Source organism: Physella acuta, unplaced genomic scaffold (assembly GCF_028476545.2).
Source record: "Physella acuta isolate Inbredline_101_S28 unplaced genomic scaffold, ASM2847654v3 ptg001467l, whole genome shotgun sequence".
Taxonomy (NCBI): Eukaryota; Metazoa; Mollusca; class Gastropoda; family Physidae; genus Physella; species Physella acuta.
Genome location: NW_026732982.1, coordinates 249,951 through 266,597, shown reverse-complemented (window position 1 = coordinate 266,597; position 16,647 = coordinate 249,951). Strand labels below are relative to the sequence as shown.

The 16,647-nt window shown below is 40.5% G+C and overlaps 1 protein-coding gene across 1 annotated transcript; it reads right to left on the bottom strand.

The window, feature by feature from the left end:
• Positions 1-10,359: 10,359 nt before the first annotated feature.
• On the bottom strand, positions 10,360-14,774 carry LOC131928153 (zinc finger protein Gfi-1b-like). The gene is made up of 5 exons (XM_059284093.1): positions 14,672-14,774; positions 14,097-14,257; positions 13,225-13,740; positions 12,483-12,633; positions 10,360-10,630 (listed from the first exon to the last, which is right to left on the bottom strand). Exons 1-5 carry the CDS (start codon positions 14,772-14,774, stop codon positions 10,455-10,457), a joined length of 1,107 nt encoding a protein of 368 aa, XP_059140076.1. The 3' UTR covers positions 10,360-10,454.
• Positions 14,775-16,647: the final 1,873 nt, after the last annotated feature.

Genomic DNA, 16,647 nt, shown 5'->3' with positions numbered 1-16,647 from the left:
TACATGGACAAATGGTGGGACAGAGGACAATACTAGGACAATTGTTGGGACAGATATAGGACAAATGTTGGGACAGAGATAGGACAAATGTTGGGACAGAGGACAATACTAGGACAAATGTTGGGACAGATATAGGACAAATGTTGGGACAGAGATAGGACAAATGTTGGGACAGAGATAGGACAAATGTTGGGACAGAGGACAATACTAGGACAATTGTTGGGACAGAGGACAATACTAGGACAATTGTTGGGACAGATATAGGACAAATGTTGGGACAGAGGACAATACTAGGACAATTGTTGGGACAGATATAGGACAAATGTTGGGACAGAGATAGGACAAATGTTGGGACAGATATAGGACAAATGTTGGGACAGAGATAGGACAAATGTTGGGACAGAGATAGGACAAATGTTGGGACAGAGATAGGACAAATGTTGGGACAGAGATAGGACAAATGTTGGGACAGAGATAGGACAAATGTTGGGACAGAGATAGGACAAATGTTGGGACAGAGATAGGACAAATGTTGGGACAGATATAGGACAAATGTTGGGACAGAGATAGGACAAATGTTGGGACAGAGATAGGACAAATGTTGGGACAGAGATAGGACAAATGTTGGGACAGAGATAGGACAAATGTTGGGACAGAGATAGGACAAATGTTGGGACAGAGATAGGACAAATGTTGGGACAGAGATAGGACAAATGTTGGGACAGAGATAGGACAAATGTTGGGACAGAGGACAATACTAGGACAAATGTTGGGACAGATATAGGACAAATGTTGGGACAGAGATAGGACAAATGTTGGGACAGAGATAGGACAAATGTTGGGACAGAGGACAATACTAGGACAATTGTTGGGACAGAGATAGGACAAATGTTGGGACAGAGATAGGACAAATGTTGGGACAGAGATAGGACAATACTAGGACAAATGTTGGGACAGAGATAGGACAAATGTTGGGACAGAGATAGGACAAATGTTGGGACAGAGATAGGACAAATGTTGGGCCAGAGGACAATACTAGGACAAATGTTGGGACAGAGGACAATACTAGGACAAATGTTGGGACAGAGATAGGACAAATGTTGGGACAGAGATAGGACAAATGTTGGGACAGAGATAGGACAAATGTTGGGACAGAGGACAATACTAGGACAAATGTTGGGACAGAGGACAATACTAGGACAAATGTTGGGACAAAGATAGGACAAATGTTGGGACAGAGGACAATACTAGGACAAATGTTGGGACAGAGGACAATACTAGGACAAATGTTGGGACAGAGGACAATACTAGGACAAATGTTGGGACAGAGATAGGACAAATGTTGGGACAGAGATAGGACAAATGTTGGGACAGAGATAGGACAAATGTTGGGACAGAGGACAATACTAGGACAAATGTTGGGACAGAGGACAATACTAGGACAAATGTTGGGACAAAGATAGGACAAATGTTGGGACAGAGGACAATACTAGGACAAATGTTGGGACAGAGGACAATACTAGGACAAATGTTGGGACAGAGGACAATACTAGGACAAATGTTGGGACAGAGGACAATACTAGGACAAATGTTGGGACAGAGATAGGACAAATGTTGGGACAGAGGACAATACTAGGACAAATGTTGGGACATAGATAGGACAAATGTTGGGACAGAGGACAATACTAGGACAAATGTTGGGACAGAGGACAATACTAGGACAAATGTTGGGACAGAGATAGGACAAATGTTGGGACAGAGGACAATACTAGGACAAATGTTGGGACAGAGGACAATACTAGGACAAATGTTGGGACAGAGGACAATACTAGGACAAATGTTGGGACAGAGGACAATACTAGGACAAATGTTGGGACAGAGATAGGACAAATGTTGGGACAGAGATAGGACAAATGTTGGGACAGAGGACAATACTAGGACAAATGTTGGGACAAAGATAGGACAAATGTTGGGACAGAGGACAATACTAGGACAAATGTTGGGACAGAGGACAATACTAGGACAAATGTTGGGACAGAGATAGGACAAATGTTGGGACAGAGGACAATACTAGGACAAATGTTGGGACATAGATAGGACAAATGTTGGGACAGAGGACAATACTAGGACAAATGTTGGGACAAAGATAGGACAAATGTTGGGACAGAGGACAATACTAGGACAAATGTTGGGACAGAGGACAATACTAGGACAAATGTTGGGACAGAGATAGGACAAATGTTGGGACAGAGGACAATACTAGGACAAATGTTGGGACAGAGATAGGACAAATGTTGGGACAGAGATAGGACAAATGTTGGGACAGAGGACAATACTAGGACAAATGTTGGGACAGAGATAGGACAATACTAGGACAAATGTTGGGACAGAGAAAGGACAATACTAAGACAAATGTTGGGACAGAGATAGGACAATACTAGGACAAATGTTGGGACAGAGATAGGACAATACTAGGACAAATGTTGGGACAGAGATAGGACAATACTAGGACAAATGTTGGGACAGAGACAGGAAAAATGTTGGGACAGAGATAGGACAATACAAGACCAAATGATATCACTGATGATTGAATGAACCCCGAATTATGGCCGTGTATGAGTTTTCGCTGTTGTACTTTTTAATTAAATTAAGTAAATAATGGCATGAGTGCGTTGCAGAAAAAGGTCTCGTTAAATATTGCTGGCAGATTTTTAAAAATGTGAGTTCATTTGTTGTGTTGACGTTTTTTTAGGGATGTGTTGGTTAGTTTGATAGTGTGTTGTTTTTATTGACTTATCTAAATTTGATGTTTTTATTTATCATCTATATGTTAAGTTTTTATTTATCATCTATATGTGTTGTTTTGATTTACTTATCTATATGTGTTGTTTTGATTTACTTATCTATATGTTAAGTTTTTATTTATTATCTATATGTGTTGTTTTGATTTACTTATCTATATGCGATGTTTTGATTAACTTATCTATATGTGTGATGTTTTGATGTTTGCATGTGTAAAGTAAAAGTAGGACCTGTCGATCCACAGGGCAGATGAAGTAGAGTTCATCTGTTTCTTGATCACGGTGTATGAAGGGATCTTGTTTACCAGCAAAGTGCCCAGCCGCCTTTAATTTTCCACACGTGAAAGGTACCCATTAGAGCTAAGTGGACTCAACGACCTCCTACGAGACTAGAGTACGAGATCCGAACTTGAGACTTTCGGGTCATCAGTCGGGCGCTGTAACATCCGACCACACCGTTCTGTCTGGATATGTGAGTGATGTGTTGATGTGTTTGTTGATGTGTTTGTTGATGTGTTTAAATATGTGATGTGTTGATGTGTTTGCTGATGTGTTTAAATATGTGATGTGTTTATGCGTTTGTTGATGTGTTTGTTGATTTGTTTAAATATGTGATGTGTTTATGTGTTTGTTGATGTGTTTGTTGATTTGTTTAAATATGTGATGTGTTGATGTGTTTGTTGATGTGTTAGTTGATTTGTTTAAATATGTGATGTGTTGATGTGTTTGTTGATGTGTTAGTTGATTTGTTTAAATATGTGATGTGTTGATGTGTTTGTTGATGTGTTAGTTGATTTGTTTAAATATGTGATGTGTTGATGCGTTTTTGATGTGTTTGTTGATTTGTTTAAATATGTGATGTGTTGATGTGTTTGTTGATGTGTTTTTGTTGATGTGTTTGTTGATTTGTTTAAATATGTGATGTGTTGATGTGTTTGTTGATGTGTTTGTTGATGTTTTTGTTGATTTGTTTAAATATGTGATGTGTTGATGTGTTTGTTGATGTGTTTGTTGATGTGTTTTTGTTGATGTGTTTGTTGATTTGTTTAAATATGTGATGTGTTGATGTGTTTGTTGATGTGTTTTTGTTGATGTGTTTGTTGATTTGTTTAAATATGTGATGTGTTGATGTGTTTGTTGATGTTTTTGTTGATTTGTTTAAATATGTGATGTGTTGATGTGTTTGTTGATGTGTTTGTTGATTTGTTTAAATATGTGATGTGTTGATGTGTTTGTTGATGTTTTTGTTGATTTGTTTAAATATGTGATGTGTTGATGTGTTTGTTGATGTGTTTGTTGATTTGTTTAAATATGTGATGTGTTGATGTGTTTGTTGATGTTTTTGTTGATTTGTTTAAATATGTGATGTGTTGATGTGTTTGTTGATGTGTTTGTTGATTTGTTTAAATATGTGATGTGTTGATGTGTTTGTTGATGTGTTTGTTGATTTGTTGAAATATGTGATGTGTTGATGTGATTGTTGATGTGTTTGTTGATTTGTTTAAATATGTGATGTATTGATGTGTTTGTTGATGTGTTTGTTGATGTGTTTGTTGATTTGTTTAAATATGTGATGTGTTGATGTGTTTGTTGATGTTTTTGTTGATTTGTTTAAATATGTGATGTGTTCATGTGTTTGGTTGCGTGATGTGTTAATTTGTTTGTATGTGTGATGTGTTGATGTGTTTGGTTGTATGATGTGTTAATTTGTTTGTATGTGTGATGTGTTGATGTGTTTGGTTGTATGATGTGTTAATTTGTTTGTATGTGTGATGTGTTGATGTCGCCCGGTACCACCAGGTTCGAAGTACAACAATGACGTCATTCACTACAGTGACGTCGCTGAGAAAATTATTAAGATTTGGTGCTGATTTGTCCAATAGTGGTACGTCTAAGCCAATTGTATCGTGTATCGCTGTGTACTTCGGACTACGATTAAACACAAAAAACAACAACATGTTATTCATTGTTTCAGACAGTTTGACACGGCGAGAACAGAGGCGATGAAAAACCAACGAGGCGTCAAGTCGACAGACTTTGTTGACGTCCAACGATCTGTGACTGACGTCTTTCCTGTGGGTGACGTCCCGTAACGTATCACGTGACGTCCGTGACGTATCAACTTCTGTCATCTTGTTGGCACCGTGTTGACATCAACGGCTGACCGAACTGTCCGGGTTAGAACGGAGCGGATAATAAAATCCGTTTGTTTGAACTTTAAGTCGGTTGTTCTAATTTTTTTTTTAAACTCTCGTCCAAGCTCCCATCCGCATATTTTCACAATCCTTCAACTTACACCATCTTTGAGTTATTATCAAAGTCGAATCTGGTGTGAAGAAAATGGCCGTTGAATTATTGAGATCACCGTCTGAAGGTCTAGATATTTGATTCTCCGTTAGTTCAAAAGTTCACGGACCCCCGCGGTGGCGTGTGGTTCGTGTGACGGAGCAAAGGTTTTTACTTTCACTTTAGCTTTGAACGTCCGTTATTTTTTTCTTTACCTGGATCATTAATCTTGTGTAGTGATGGTATCAGGTAATAGTACAGCCTTGTGATGTTATTCGGTGATATATTAGCCTTGGGATGGTAACAGGTGATATATTGGCCTTGTGATGGTATCCGATGGTAGATTGGCCTTGTGATGGTATCAGGTGATAGTACGGCCTTGTGATGTTATTCAGTGATATATTGGCTTTGTGATGGTATCAGGGGATATATTGGCCTTGTGATGGTATCAGGTGGTATATCGGCCTTGTGATGTTATTCGGTGATATATTGGCCTTGGGATGGTATCAGGGGATAGTACAGCCTTATGATGGTATATGGTGGTAGATCGGCCTTGTGATGGTATCAGGTGATAGTACAACCTTGTGATGGTATCAGGTGATAGATCGGCTTTGTGATGGTATCAGGTGATACATCGGCCTTGTGATGGTAACAGGTAATATAACAGGTAAGATATCTCCATATTAGAAAAACGTACAGCAATGTTACCTAACGATGTGTGATGTGCATAATAATGTTATATGATGATGTATGCTGTGCACCACAATTTTACCGAATGATGTGTTGTGTGTACAACTTTGCTATCTAATGTTATATGTTGTGTGTCCTTATTTATTATTTCAATAACCATTTTCTCCTAATTAAGTATTTGAATCTAGAAAACGTGACTATGTTCTACTTTTTTATTAACTTTAACTAAGATATATTGATTAAATCTATGATATATTGATTAACTTTAAAATATATTGATTAAATTTAACTAAGACATTGATTAATTGTAACTAAGACATATTAATTAAATTTAATTGATACACAACATTTATTCCATTCCATCGTATACACTTTTTTTTACTTTTAACTTCCTGTCAGTAGCGTAGCGAGGGGGGGGCGGGGGGGGGGGGGGGACATATGTCCCCGGGCGCTGAGCTTAGGGGGCGCCAAAATGGGTTGGAAAAATAAATTGAAAGGTTGAGGGGGGTGGAAATTGAAAGTTTGAGGGGGAGGGGGGGGATGCAAATCAAAATCTCGAGGGAGGGGTGCAAATCGAAAGTTTGAGGGGGGGTGCAAATCGAAAAGTTTGTCCCCGGGCGCCGGGAAGGGTCGCTACGCCTCTGCTTCCTGTACTTTAACTTCTCCATTGTACTCCAATGTTCTAAAAATAAAACAAAACACAGCATGAATGTTGTCAGTTTTTTATTCATTAAATCAGCAAGTTTGGCCACATTCGCTGCGAATATTGTACCATAATTTCCTGGACATTACACGCTAAACAAAACGTGTCCAGGGAAAATGAAATTGTTTTAAAAGTAAACTGTGAGAGGATTAGCCTAATCTTACATCTCAGGTAATTCATTTATCTAAACTTTTTAGCAGTTACTCAAATCTACCTTAATTTAACTCAAAACCTAGTTATTCTTCTGTACAGTACCAACCCGCCCTTTCATTAAATCAAATCTAATATCAAAATTTTAAAATAAGCGTGTAATTAACGAAAATTAAAACTCACATTAACCTTTACCCAAGTATTTTAAGGTGTCGTAACAAAGCTATTTATAGAGAGCGTCTTGTTTATCTGCCAGAGGGTACAGATATCAGTGAGATCAATACAACAGAGCTGATGAAGGCTAACTACCGAAACAGGCCAATAGTTACATCACAAGAAAAAAACATGGAGGTCTATCTACACGTCCACGTACACACATACACATTCATATACACGCACGCATACACACATACACTCACAGCAAAGAACAATCGCACATCAGACTAAAAAATATTTGATGATTGAAAAGTTGGATATGACTAAAAATCTACACATTTTTAATTCAACAGATTTTTTTTTATTATTTTCATCTTTTGAATCAATAAAAAAAGGATAAATACATTTTTTTAATTTACTGAATGCCTCTTGTTCTATTTTGTTTTACGAAAGGCCATCATGTCAGGTAACCGGAAGTTGGCCACTAAATCGAAAGTAACATTTTCAAAATGTAAATTGTAAATTCTGAAATGGAATATGTTATGGGCTGCTAAGAACAAACAGCAAACAAAAATGTTGATGGTTGTGTGGCAGTCGTTTTGTTACTAGCATGACAAATCTTAGAACTCACCCGACGGTATAAGTTACACTTGAGCAGAATTATGTACAGAAAATGTATTTAAAAACTGAGACTTTACCGTTGCGTGTAGTTTGGTTGTAAAATAGTTAGCGTTTAACATTATGGTCAACGCAAAGAATAGTAATTACAGAATGATGAATATGGCTTCTTTCAAACATTTATTGTCCCATTGATAATTGAGTGGCGAATACCCAGCTCCCATTGAATAGGTGAAGTATCGCTATGCGAGGTATCTAGGTAACTGAATCAAATCAAAACAAAGACATTCTATACATTGCACTTTAATAAATACTAGATATGTTGATGCTTAGAAAACAAAGTATACAAACGGAATTATTATTATCCCCAGTAGTCAGGGGTGGGTGGGGTCATACAGTAAAGGAAATGACCCTTAATATTTACATGTTGGGGTTGCTTGATGTAAATGACATTTAGATTTATTGTTATCTGGGGCCACTGGGAATTAAATGTCCCTCATTCCCTCCCCCCCCCCTCCCCCCACCTCTGTATAGTTCCGCCTTGAACTCAGCCACAACCACACAAGACAAAATAAGTTACACACAGTCAAATGACAGGCATATTACAATGTAGGTACCCTATACTGAGCGCGTGTATTTTTTTTTACCATGGCAATAAATAAACACATGATGAAAAGATTTAATTAATTAATTAATTACCGATAACCCATTTTGAATAACTGTACAAAACGTTCCTCTGTGAGAGAGGGAAGCAGTTAGATGTACAAGAGAAAGTTCGGATGATATGTTACACCGTCAGTGTCTTACATTGTTACAAGGTCAGTGTCTTGTTACAAGGTCATTATGTTACACATGGCGGTGGTGACCTTAGTCCAGGAGACGGGTCACCTGATTAGTCACTATTTACAACGTCACAAATAGTTCACACGTGACCTAAATCATTTGGGTAATCTCTATCTTCACTTTTATTATTAGGTCATCTCATTTTAGGTAAATGACACTAGTTCACTTACATAAGGTCACTCCCGTTAGGTCATTCACATTAGTTTACTTACATTATGTCACTCACATAAGGTCACACACATTAGGTCATTTTAAAAGCGTCCCTAGCGTGAGATCACTAAAGACACAATAGACAGCATGTCAATTAATCCGTGTCACTAGTCACTAGATGTTGACACCATGTCACTGTTGATGACACCACTGGACTTGATCTTGTCTTCAAATTCACCTTGACCCCGACAAATTCACCTTGACCCCGATACATTCACCTTCACCCCGACAAATTCACCTTGACCCCGACAAATTCACATTGACCCCGACAAATTCACCTTGACCCCGATACATTCACCTTCACCCCGACAAATTCACCTTGACCCCGACAAATTCACCTTGACCCCGACAAATTCACCTTGACCCCGATACATTCACCTTCACCCCGACAAATTCACATTGACCCCGACAAATTCACCTTGACCCCGACAAAGTCACATTGACCCCGACAAATTCACCTTGACCCCGATACATTCACCTTCACCCCGACAAATTCACCTTGACCCCGACAAACTCACATTGACCCCGACAAATTCACCTTGACCCCGACAAATTCACCTTGACCCCGATACATTCACCTTCACCCCGACAAATTCACCTTGACCCCGACAAATTCACCTTGACCCCGATACATTCACCTTCACCCCGACAAATTCACCTTGACCCCGACAAATTCACATTGACCCCGACAAATTCACCTTGACCCCGATACATTCACCTTGACCCCGACAAATTCACCTTGACCCCGACAAATTCACCTTGACCCCGACAAATTCACCTTGACCCCGATACATTCACCTTCACCCCGACAAATTCACATTGACCCCGACAAATTCACCTTGACCCCGACAAAGTCACATTGACCCCGACAAATTCACCTTGACCCCGATACATTCACCTTCACCCCGACAAATTCACCTTGACCCCGACAAACTCACATTGACCCCGACAAATTCACCTTGACCCCGACAAATTCACCTTGACCCCGATACATTCACCTTCACCCCGACAAATTCACATTGACCCCGACAAATTCACCTTGACCCCGATACATTCACCTTCACCCCGACAAATTCACATTGACCCCGACAAATTCACCTTGACCCCGACAAATTCACCTTGACCCCGACAAATTCACATTGACCCCGACAAATTCACCTTGACCCCGATACATTCACCTACACCCCGACAAATTCACCTTGACCCCGACAAATTCACCTTGACCCCGACAAATTCACCTTGACCCCGATACATTCACCTTCACCCCGACAAATTCACCTTCACCCCGACAAATTCACCTTGACCCCGACAAATTCACCTTGACCCCGACAAATTCACCTTGACCCCGATACATTCACCTTGACCCCAACATATTCACCTTGACCCCCGACAAATTCACCTTGACCCACCACAACAAGCCAGAACAAGTCAATGTACTGGAGGATTCCTTACACCCGCACACAACGATTGATTGGATGTTGAGATCGATGTATCGAACATGTCAGTAAAACAATGATCAGCCATAACAATGTTCTATACAGTAGACAATTACCTTCCCAACATAAATAAAAGTGTGAACTGTTTTTATCAAAGAATGATATTCTATAAAACTGTAATGTTATCAAGTTCAATACACAAATCAATCATTGATTAGTTTTAATTGATGGCACAAGTGAACGGACGCCGTCCGATGAAGAAAAGAAAGAGAAAAACTTGGTAATAAAATGTAAGTCAGCCGTGAGGTAAATGAACTAACAAGGAGATATCACGTAATCGGTTGTCGCAGTAATCATTGGCCAGCTCAATGTGTCGTGTGTCGCCTGATGTGTCGCCTGATGTGTCGCCTAATGTGTCGCCTGATGTGTCGCCTGATGTGTCGCCTGATGTGTCGCATGATGTGTCGCCTGATGTGTCGCATGATGTGTCGCCTCAGTAATGATTGGCCAGCTCAATGTGTCGCCTGATGTGTCGCCTGATGTGTCGCATGATGTGTCGCCTCAGTAATGGTTGGCCAGCTCAATGTGTCGCCTCATGTCGACCTTCCTCTGGAAAGACTTGCCACACTTGAGGCAGGAGAAGGGCTTGTAGCCCGTGTGTTTCCTGCTGTGTGTGATCAGGTTCGATGACTGGCTGAAGGCCTTCCCGCAGATGGTGCACTTGTGGGGCTTCTCGCCTGCAATAGACACATGGACACATGAACATGGACACACGGACACTGGTCAGTGGGGCGAGTAATGGACACACGGACACTGGTCAGTGGGGCGAGTAATGGACACACGGGACACACGGACACTGGTCAGTGGGGTGAGTAATGGACACACGGGACACACGGACACTGGTCAGTGGGGCGAGTTATGGACACACGGACACTGGTCAGTGGGGCGGAGCACCCCCCCCCCCCTGAGGAAAGTCCACCGCCCCCCCCCCCCCCCCAACGAAATGGAATTTATATAGAAAATATATACTTTTACTAGTGTGCGCCCCATGCGAAAACTTAGTCCGCTCCCCCCCCCCCCCCCCAAAAAAATATCAAGTACCCCGCCCCCGGAGAAAAAAGTCTGAAAGATACACTGTTGGTCGCATTTCAACAGTCTATGTTAGATAAGGTTTAACTTTTAAATTAAAATGGCCTAATCTTTCCATAATCGTGTTATTAAGTCACTAATTAGAATAAAATGCTAATGAAGTTTCATCCATCTGGGAATAACAAAGCTGCTGTTTTTTAAAAGGGCAAATCTTAAAAGCAGAGAGCCCTTTTTTTCTTATAATTTAGACGCGGTATTCGGGTTTTCTAACAAGTTAAAAATAGCTCATCCATGCGTCACTAACGAAGAACGAATTCAATCACGGAGTTCCGAATCTTCTCGGGATTTGGGCTGACCCTAGCGCGGTGCAGAGATCTTGGGCTGAATTATGGATGGCGGAAACCGGGGCGCAACTTGCTGGGCCGGCTCCCCTTGTCACGCTTGGTTAGGCCCCGTCCCGCCGTTCACACCCAGCCTACGGGATGACGTGATGAGAAACACGCAACGTCTGCGCATGCGCGCTGGCGTTAAATTTCGTTGGCCTCATGATTGTGTTTTTTATTCAACAACAGGCGTTTGTACGCGATGTAATTTCATTCAGTTGGGTAATGTTGGGGGCTTGGGCGTACATCTTGACAGCTTTTAACAACGTCTGTGTTTCGTGTACACGCAATATGAGGGCTTTGTTTGTTGTTAACATACGATGTGGGCTTTGCTTGTTTAAATAATATATATGGGCTTTACTTGTTACAAAACAAACTGGGTTATATTTTACTATGCCATGCGAAATGGGCTTTGCTTTTTATAAACACACGCTGATTCAAAGTTTCTTTTTTTTAAACAAAACAGGTTAAAAACTGAGTAGGTTGGAACATTCTACGTGATTCTATTCAATAACGGAAGATTAAATATTCTTATGTGTGTTACCATACAAATACAACATATGCACATATATCATAAATGTTTACATTACATTTAATTTAATCGTATGTAGATTAGCACTTGCTAAAAACATAAAAATTATAACAAATTTCATGCAAATACACATCTGTGACTTTTTGTCTGTGCCTATATTTCATACGATCCATGTTCAACTGTGTGTATGTACGTGTGTGTGTGTGTGTGGTCATCTGTTTGCTCACCTATGTGTGTGAGTGGTCGTCTGTCTGCTCATCTGTGTGTATGTACGTGTGTATGTGTGTATATGTACGTGAGTGTGTGCTCGTATGTCTGCTCACCTGTGTGTATGTACGTGTGTGTGTGTGTGGTAAATTGTCTGTTCACCTGTGTGTATGTACGTGTGTATGTGTGTATATGTACGTGAGTGTGTGCTCGTATGTCTGCTCACCTGTGTGTATGTACGTGTGTGTGTGGTCGCGTGTCTGCTTACCTGTGTGTATGTACGTGTGTGTGTGTGTATGTACGTCTGTGTGTGTGGTTGTGTGTCTGCTCACCTGTGTGTATGTACGTGTGTGTGTGTGTGGTCGTGTGTCTGCTCACCTGTGTGTATGTACGTGTGTTTCTTCATGTCCGACTTCTGGTGGAACCTCTTCCCACAGTAGGGGCAGGGGTAGGGTCGGGTGTCGCTGTGGATCAACATGTGGGTGGACAGGGTCGATGACCTCTTGAACGTCTTGCCACACTCTCGGCACTGGGGAGTCAAGGGTTAATTGGTTAGTTCTAGTGGTGGGCTTATAGGGGTCAGATGGTTAACTGGTTAATTCTAGTGGTGGGCTTATATGGGTCAGAGGGTTAATTGGTTAGTTCTAGTGGTGGGCTTATAGGGTTAGGAATAGTCAGAATATTTATATGTATGGTGAGTGAAAAATACTAATAATCTTTACTTTTTGAGGGGGGGGGGGGTAACAGAATCTTTACTTTGTGGTGTTGCGAAGTACTCACAAACTTTGTTGTGAATGAGGAATAATCATGAGGGGGATAATCAGAATATTTTCTATGTGTGGGTGTGAAGTAATCAGAATCTTTACTTTGTGGGGTGTGAAATGATCAGAATCTTTACTTTGTGGGGTGTGAAATGATCAGAATCTTTACTTTGTGGGGTGGGAAATGATCAGAATCTTTACTTTGTGGGGTGGGAAATGATCAGAATCTCTACTTTGTGGGGTGTGAAATGATCAGAATCTTTACTTTGTGGGGTGGGAAATGATCAGAATCTCTACTTTGTGGGGTGGGAAATGATCAGAATCTCTACTTTGTGCGGTTAATGCGATAAGGCTGTTACCTGGAACGATCTTTCTTTAGACGAGCGAGACTCCTTGAGCTTGGGCCGCGCTGAAAGGTTCAAGGGCACGTTGTTGAAGAGGTCACCGGTACCCATGCACAGTGTCTGGTGTTGCCCTGGTAACGGGGAGTCAAGTTCCCGCGGGGAGGGAAGCATGCTGGAACTGGGCGGTGACGTCACGTGTGGTTGGCGGGCGGGGAACTGTGGGAGCGAAGGTGAAGTCAGGTTGGACAAGGTCGACGACGTCATGTGGGAGAGGGGAGATGACGTCATGTTGGACCGTGGCGATGACGTCATGTGCGAGAGGGAGGACCCCGGGCTGGATAAGGAGTCGGAGGGGGATGGGGGTGTGAGAGGGAGGGGGAGGGGCATGGGGCGCAGTGATGGCATCATGTGGGGGACGGGTCGGCCTAAAGTGGGGTAGGCGTAAGGCGATCGACTGAGGCATTTGGGACACCTGCACGGGAGGAAATCCTCTTTCCTCTCGAATCGTGAGCTGTAGTAGAACGGTAGGGTCTGTAGAGGAGGAAGGTTAGGGTTAGGTTAGAGTCACAAGTCAGTTATACAAGTATAAAACAAATAGGATCATATATATATATATATATATATATATATATATATATATATATATATATATATATATATTTATTTATTTATTTATTTATTTATTTATTTATTTATTTATTTATTTTTATATATATTTATACATACATATATATATATATATATATATATATATATATGTATATATATATATATATATATATATATATATATATATATATATATATATATATATATATATATATATATATATATATATATATATATATAATTTTGTTATTATTTTTTAGTATTCACATTGTATATACCTGCAAGACATGAGGGAAGAGGCCGGACTTAATGAGAGTGTACGGGTGCGCCTGCGCCAAAAGGTCATGGTCAAGGGTCAGCCAGGACAAAAAGTCCCCCAGAACGTCCCGGATGTGCTGGCTGTGTTTGGCTGGTTCTGTTGGTGACAGTTTGACGAAACCTGGAGGAGAAAAACAAACAAAGGAACGTGAAAAGTGCGCTCATAATAGCGCGATAAATAGTACTTTATGTGGGAAATTTTAATTAATTCATAAAATTAGAATAAGGTAGGCCTATAATATTAAGTCAAATTTGACAAAAATGTCAAATTGCATTGTCATCGGATCGGGTCTAGACCCAAGTGCCAAGTTTGAAACGAATCGGTCAACTAGAAGTGATCGAAATTTCGCTCGGCAGTTTTGATCAATGACGACAGATAGACAGAAAGAGGAAGCAAGTTAAATAAAAGCTGGGTTTTTTTAAAAATACCAATTGATTTACATTATGGCTTTTTCGACAATTATTTTAATCCCTCTTTCACCATTTTTGACAAGGTGAGCCGTTAATTAAAACACCTGAGCTATGGATGAGTAACATTCTCTCTTGGCTGCTGGCACAGGTGGGCTGGTCACGTGCCGGGGTGAGCGGCCAATGATTGGGTGGCCCGGTGATCGGTTCAGATGTCGCAATGACCGCATTAGCTACCTGTTTGTGTTATGTTAAGTGGAGCGTGCGCTCTTTAAGCGGGTGAGTGACGGTGGCGTGTGAGGGATTTGTCCGACTTGTGCTCACCCCTAAAACTATTCAATGTCTGATCTGTATTCATTTTATTCGATCGCTGGATCATCGTAAACGTTTATTTGGTGGGCTCTTTTTTTTTAATTGTTTTTTCCCCATCAAAAATGGCATTTCCGAACATTCATCATTCAAATTCAAATTTAGGATCCATTTTAAAAGACCTAGCCGAAAATTTAGGAGACATTTTAAAATACCTACCCCTAAAATTTAAGAGCCATTTTTAAAGACCTACCCCAAAATTTGGGAGCCATTATAAAACACTCATCTTAAAAATGAGGAGCCATTTTAAAAGACCTACCCCAAATGTAGGAGCCATTTTAAAAGACCTACTCCAAATGTAGGAGCCATTTTAAAAGTCCTACCCCAAATATAAGCGCCTGACCTACGACTGAAATACCGCCATCAGGCTGATTGAAGAAACATAACTCCAACCCCTCATTATTTAGATTTACTTCCCCTCCTAATTTCTAACAATAGCCGGTTATTTCTCTTTCGTATTGCATACACTTCTTTGGAGTGAGAACACTAGGCAAAAAAAAACAACATATGACGTCATTTACAGAGTCTCTCCCAGGCATCTCTTATGGAGGCTACCCCCCCCCCCCCCCAAAAAAAAAGAAATGGAATTTATACAGAAAACATAATTTTACCAGTGTCCTCCTCCACCCCCACCCCCCCCCCCCCGGAGCAAAACGTCTGGAACATACACTGGTCACGTAAATGGCATCAGTGTCTTGGCTGCTACCAGAGTCTAATTAATTAGCGCTAAAACAATCGGAATTCATCGATACTAATTGACCAATAATAATTTTCTCTTCCTATTTTACGATAGTCGCTAGCTGGGTGTTAAAGTGAAAAATGTTTTTCGTCGGACAAAATTATGCAAGCGTTTTGTCAAATGTCGAAAGAAGTAAGACGATTAAAGGATTAATTATAATCTTAATCGGCGAATTATTAATTTAAATATGCATGAGTGTGGTGAGCGGAGGATGGGTGAGGTAATGACTGGAGGAGGAGGGTTAAGTGTGGTGGCGGTGACGTTTGGTGACATCACTTCCGGCTGGTGGGTAGCGTTATAAAGGGGGAGAGAAGCGGTATCAGTTTTGGTAATCTGTATACATCATGGGGGGTAACTGTGTGAATATGTGACGTCATGGTGGCGACGGATCATGTGACGTCTAATCTCTCTTTCCCACCCTCCCTGGTAATATTAAATGTATTTATCTATGTTGTTGGCACGTATGTGCAACAATAAAGTTATTTTATATTATTTTTCGCCGTTAGCAGAATTTATATCTGTCTAATTTCAATGACGCACTTTCGTTTTTATTTATTTTTTTTTTTTCCATTTTTGTTGAAAATGAGAACAGCAATATCTGAGTACTGTTCAGTTAAAACAATCCTCAATTAAAACTACAATATATGGACACGGTTCAAATGGAACGGCTGTCTTTGTACAAATGGAAGGGAAAAAAACAATGTGCGTCGGTGCGTTATGTTGCCAATAATCAATACTTCCTATTCAAGTATATACATTCTATTCGAGGCAAAATGATTTCTTCTTTAACAAAAAAATCAAAATATGTAGCAACAAAAATAGTTTGTCTTCTTGTAAAATATTGCTGAGTTACTTAAGTTATTATTTGCGTCAGATACGTGCATATGACATACAGTATGTTTACATTATTGTTTACATTTGGCTCTCTAAACTTGCTCCCACTGGCGTGGCTCGGGGTGGGTGGAGGGGGGGGGTGCCACTAAGCCCGTCCCTAA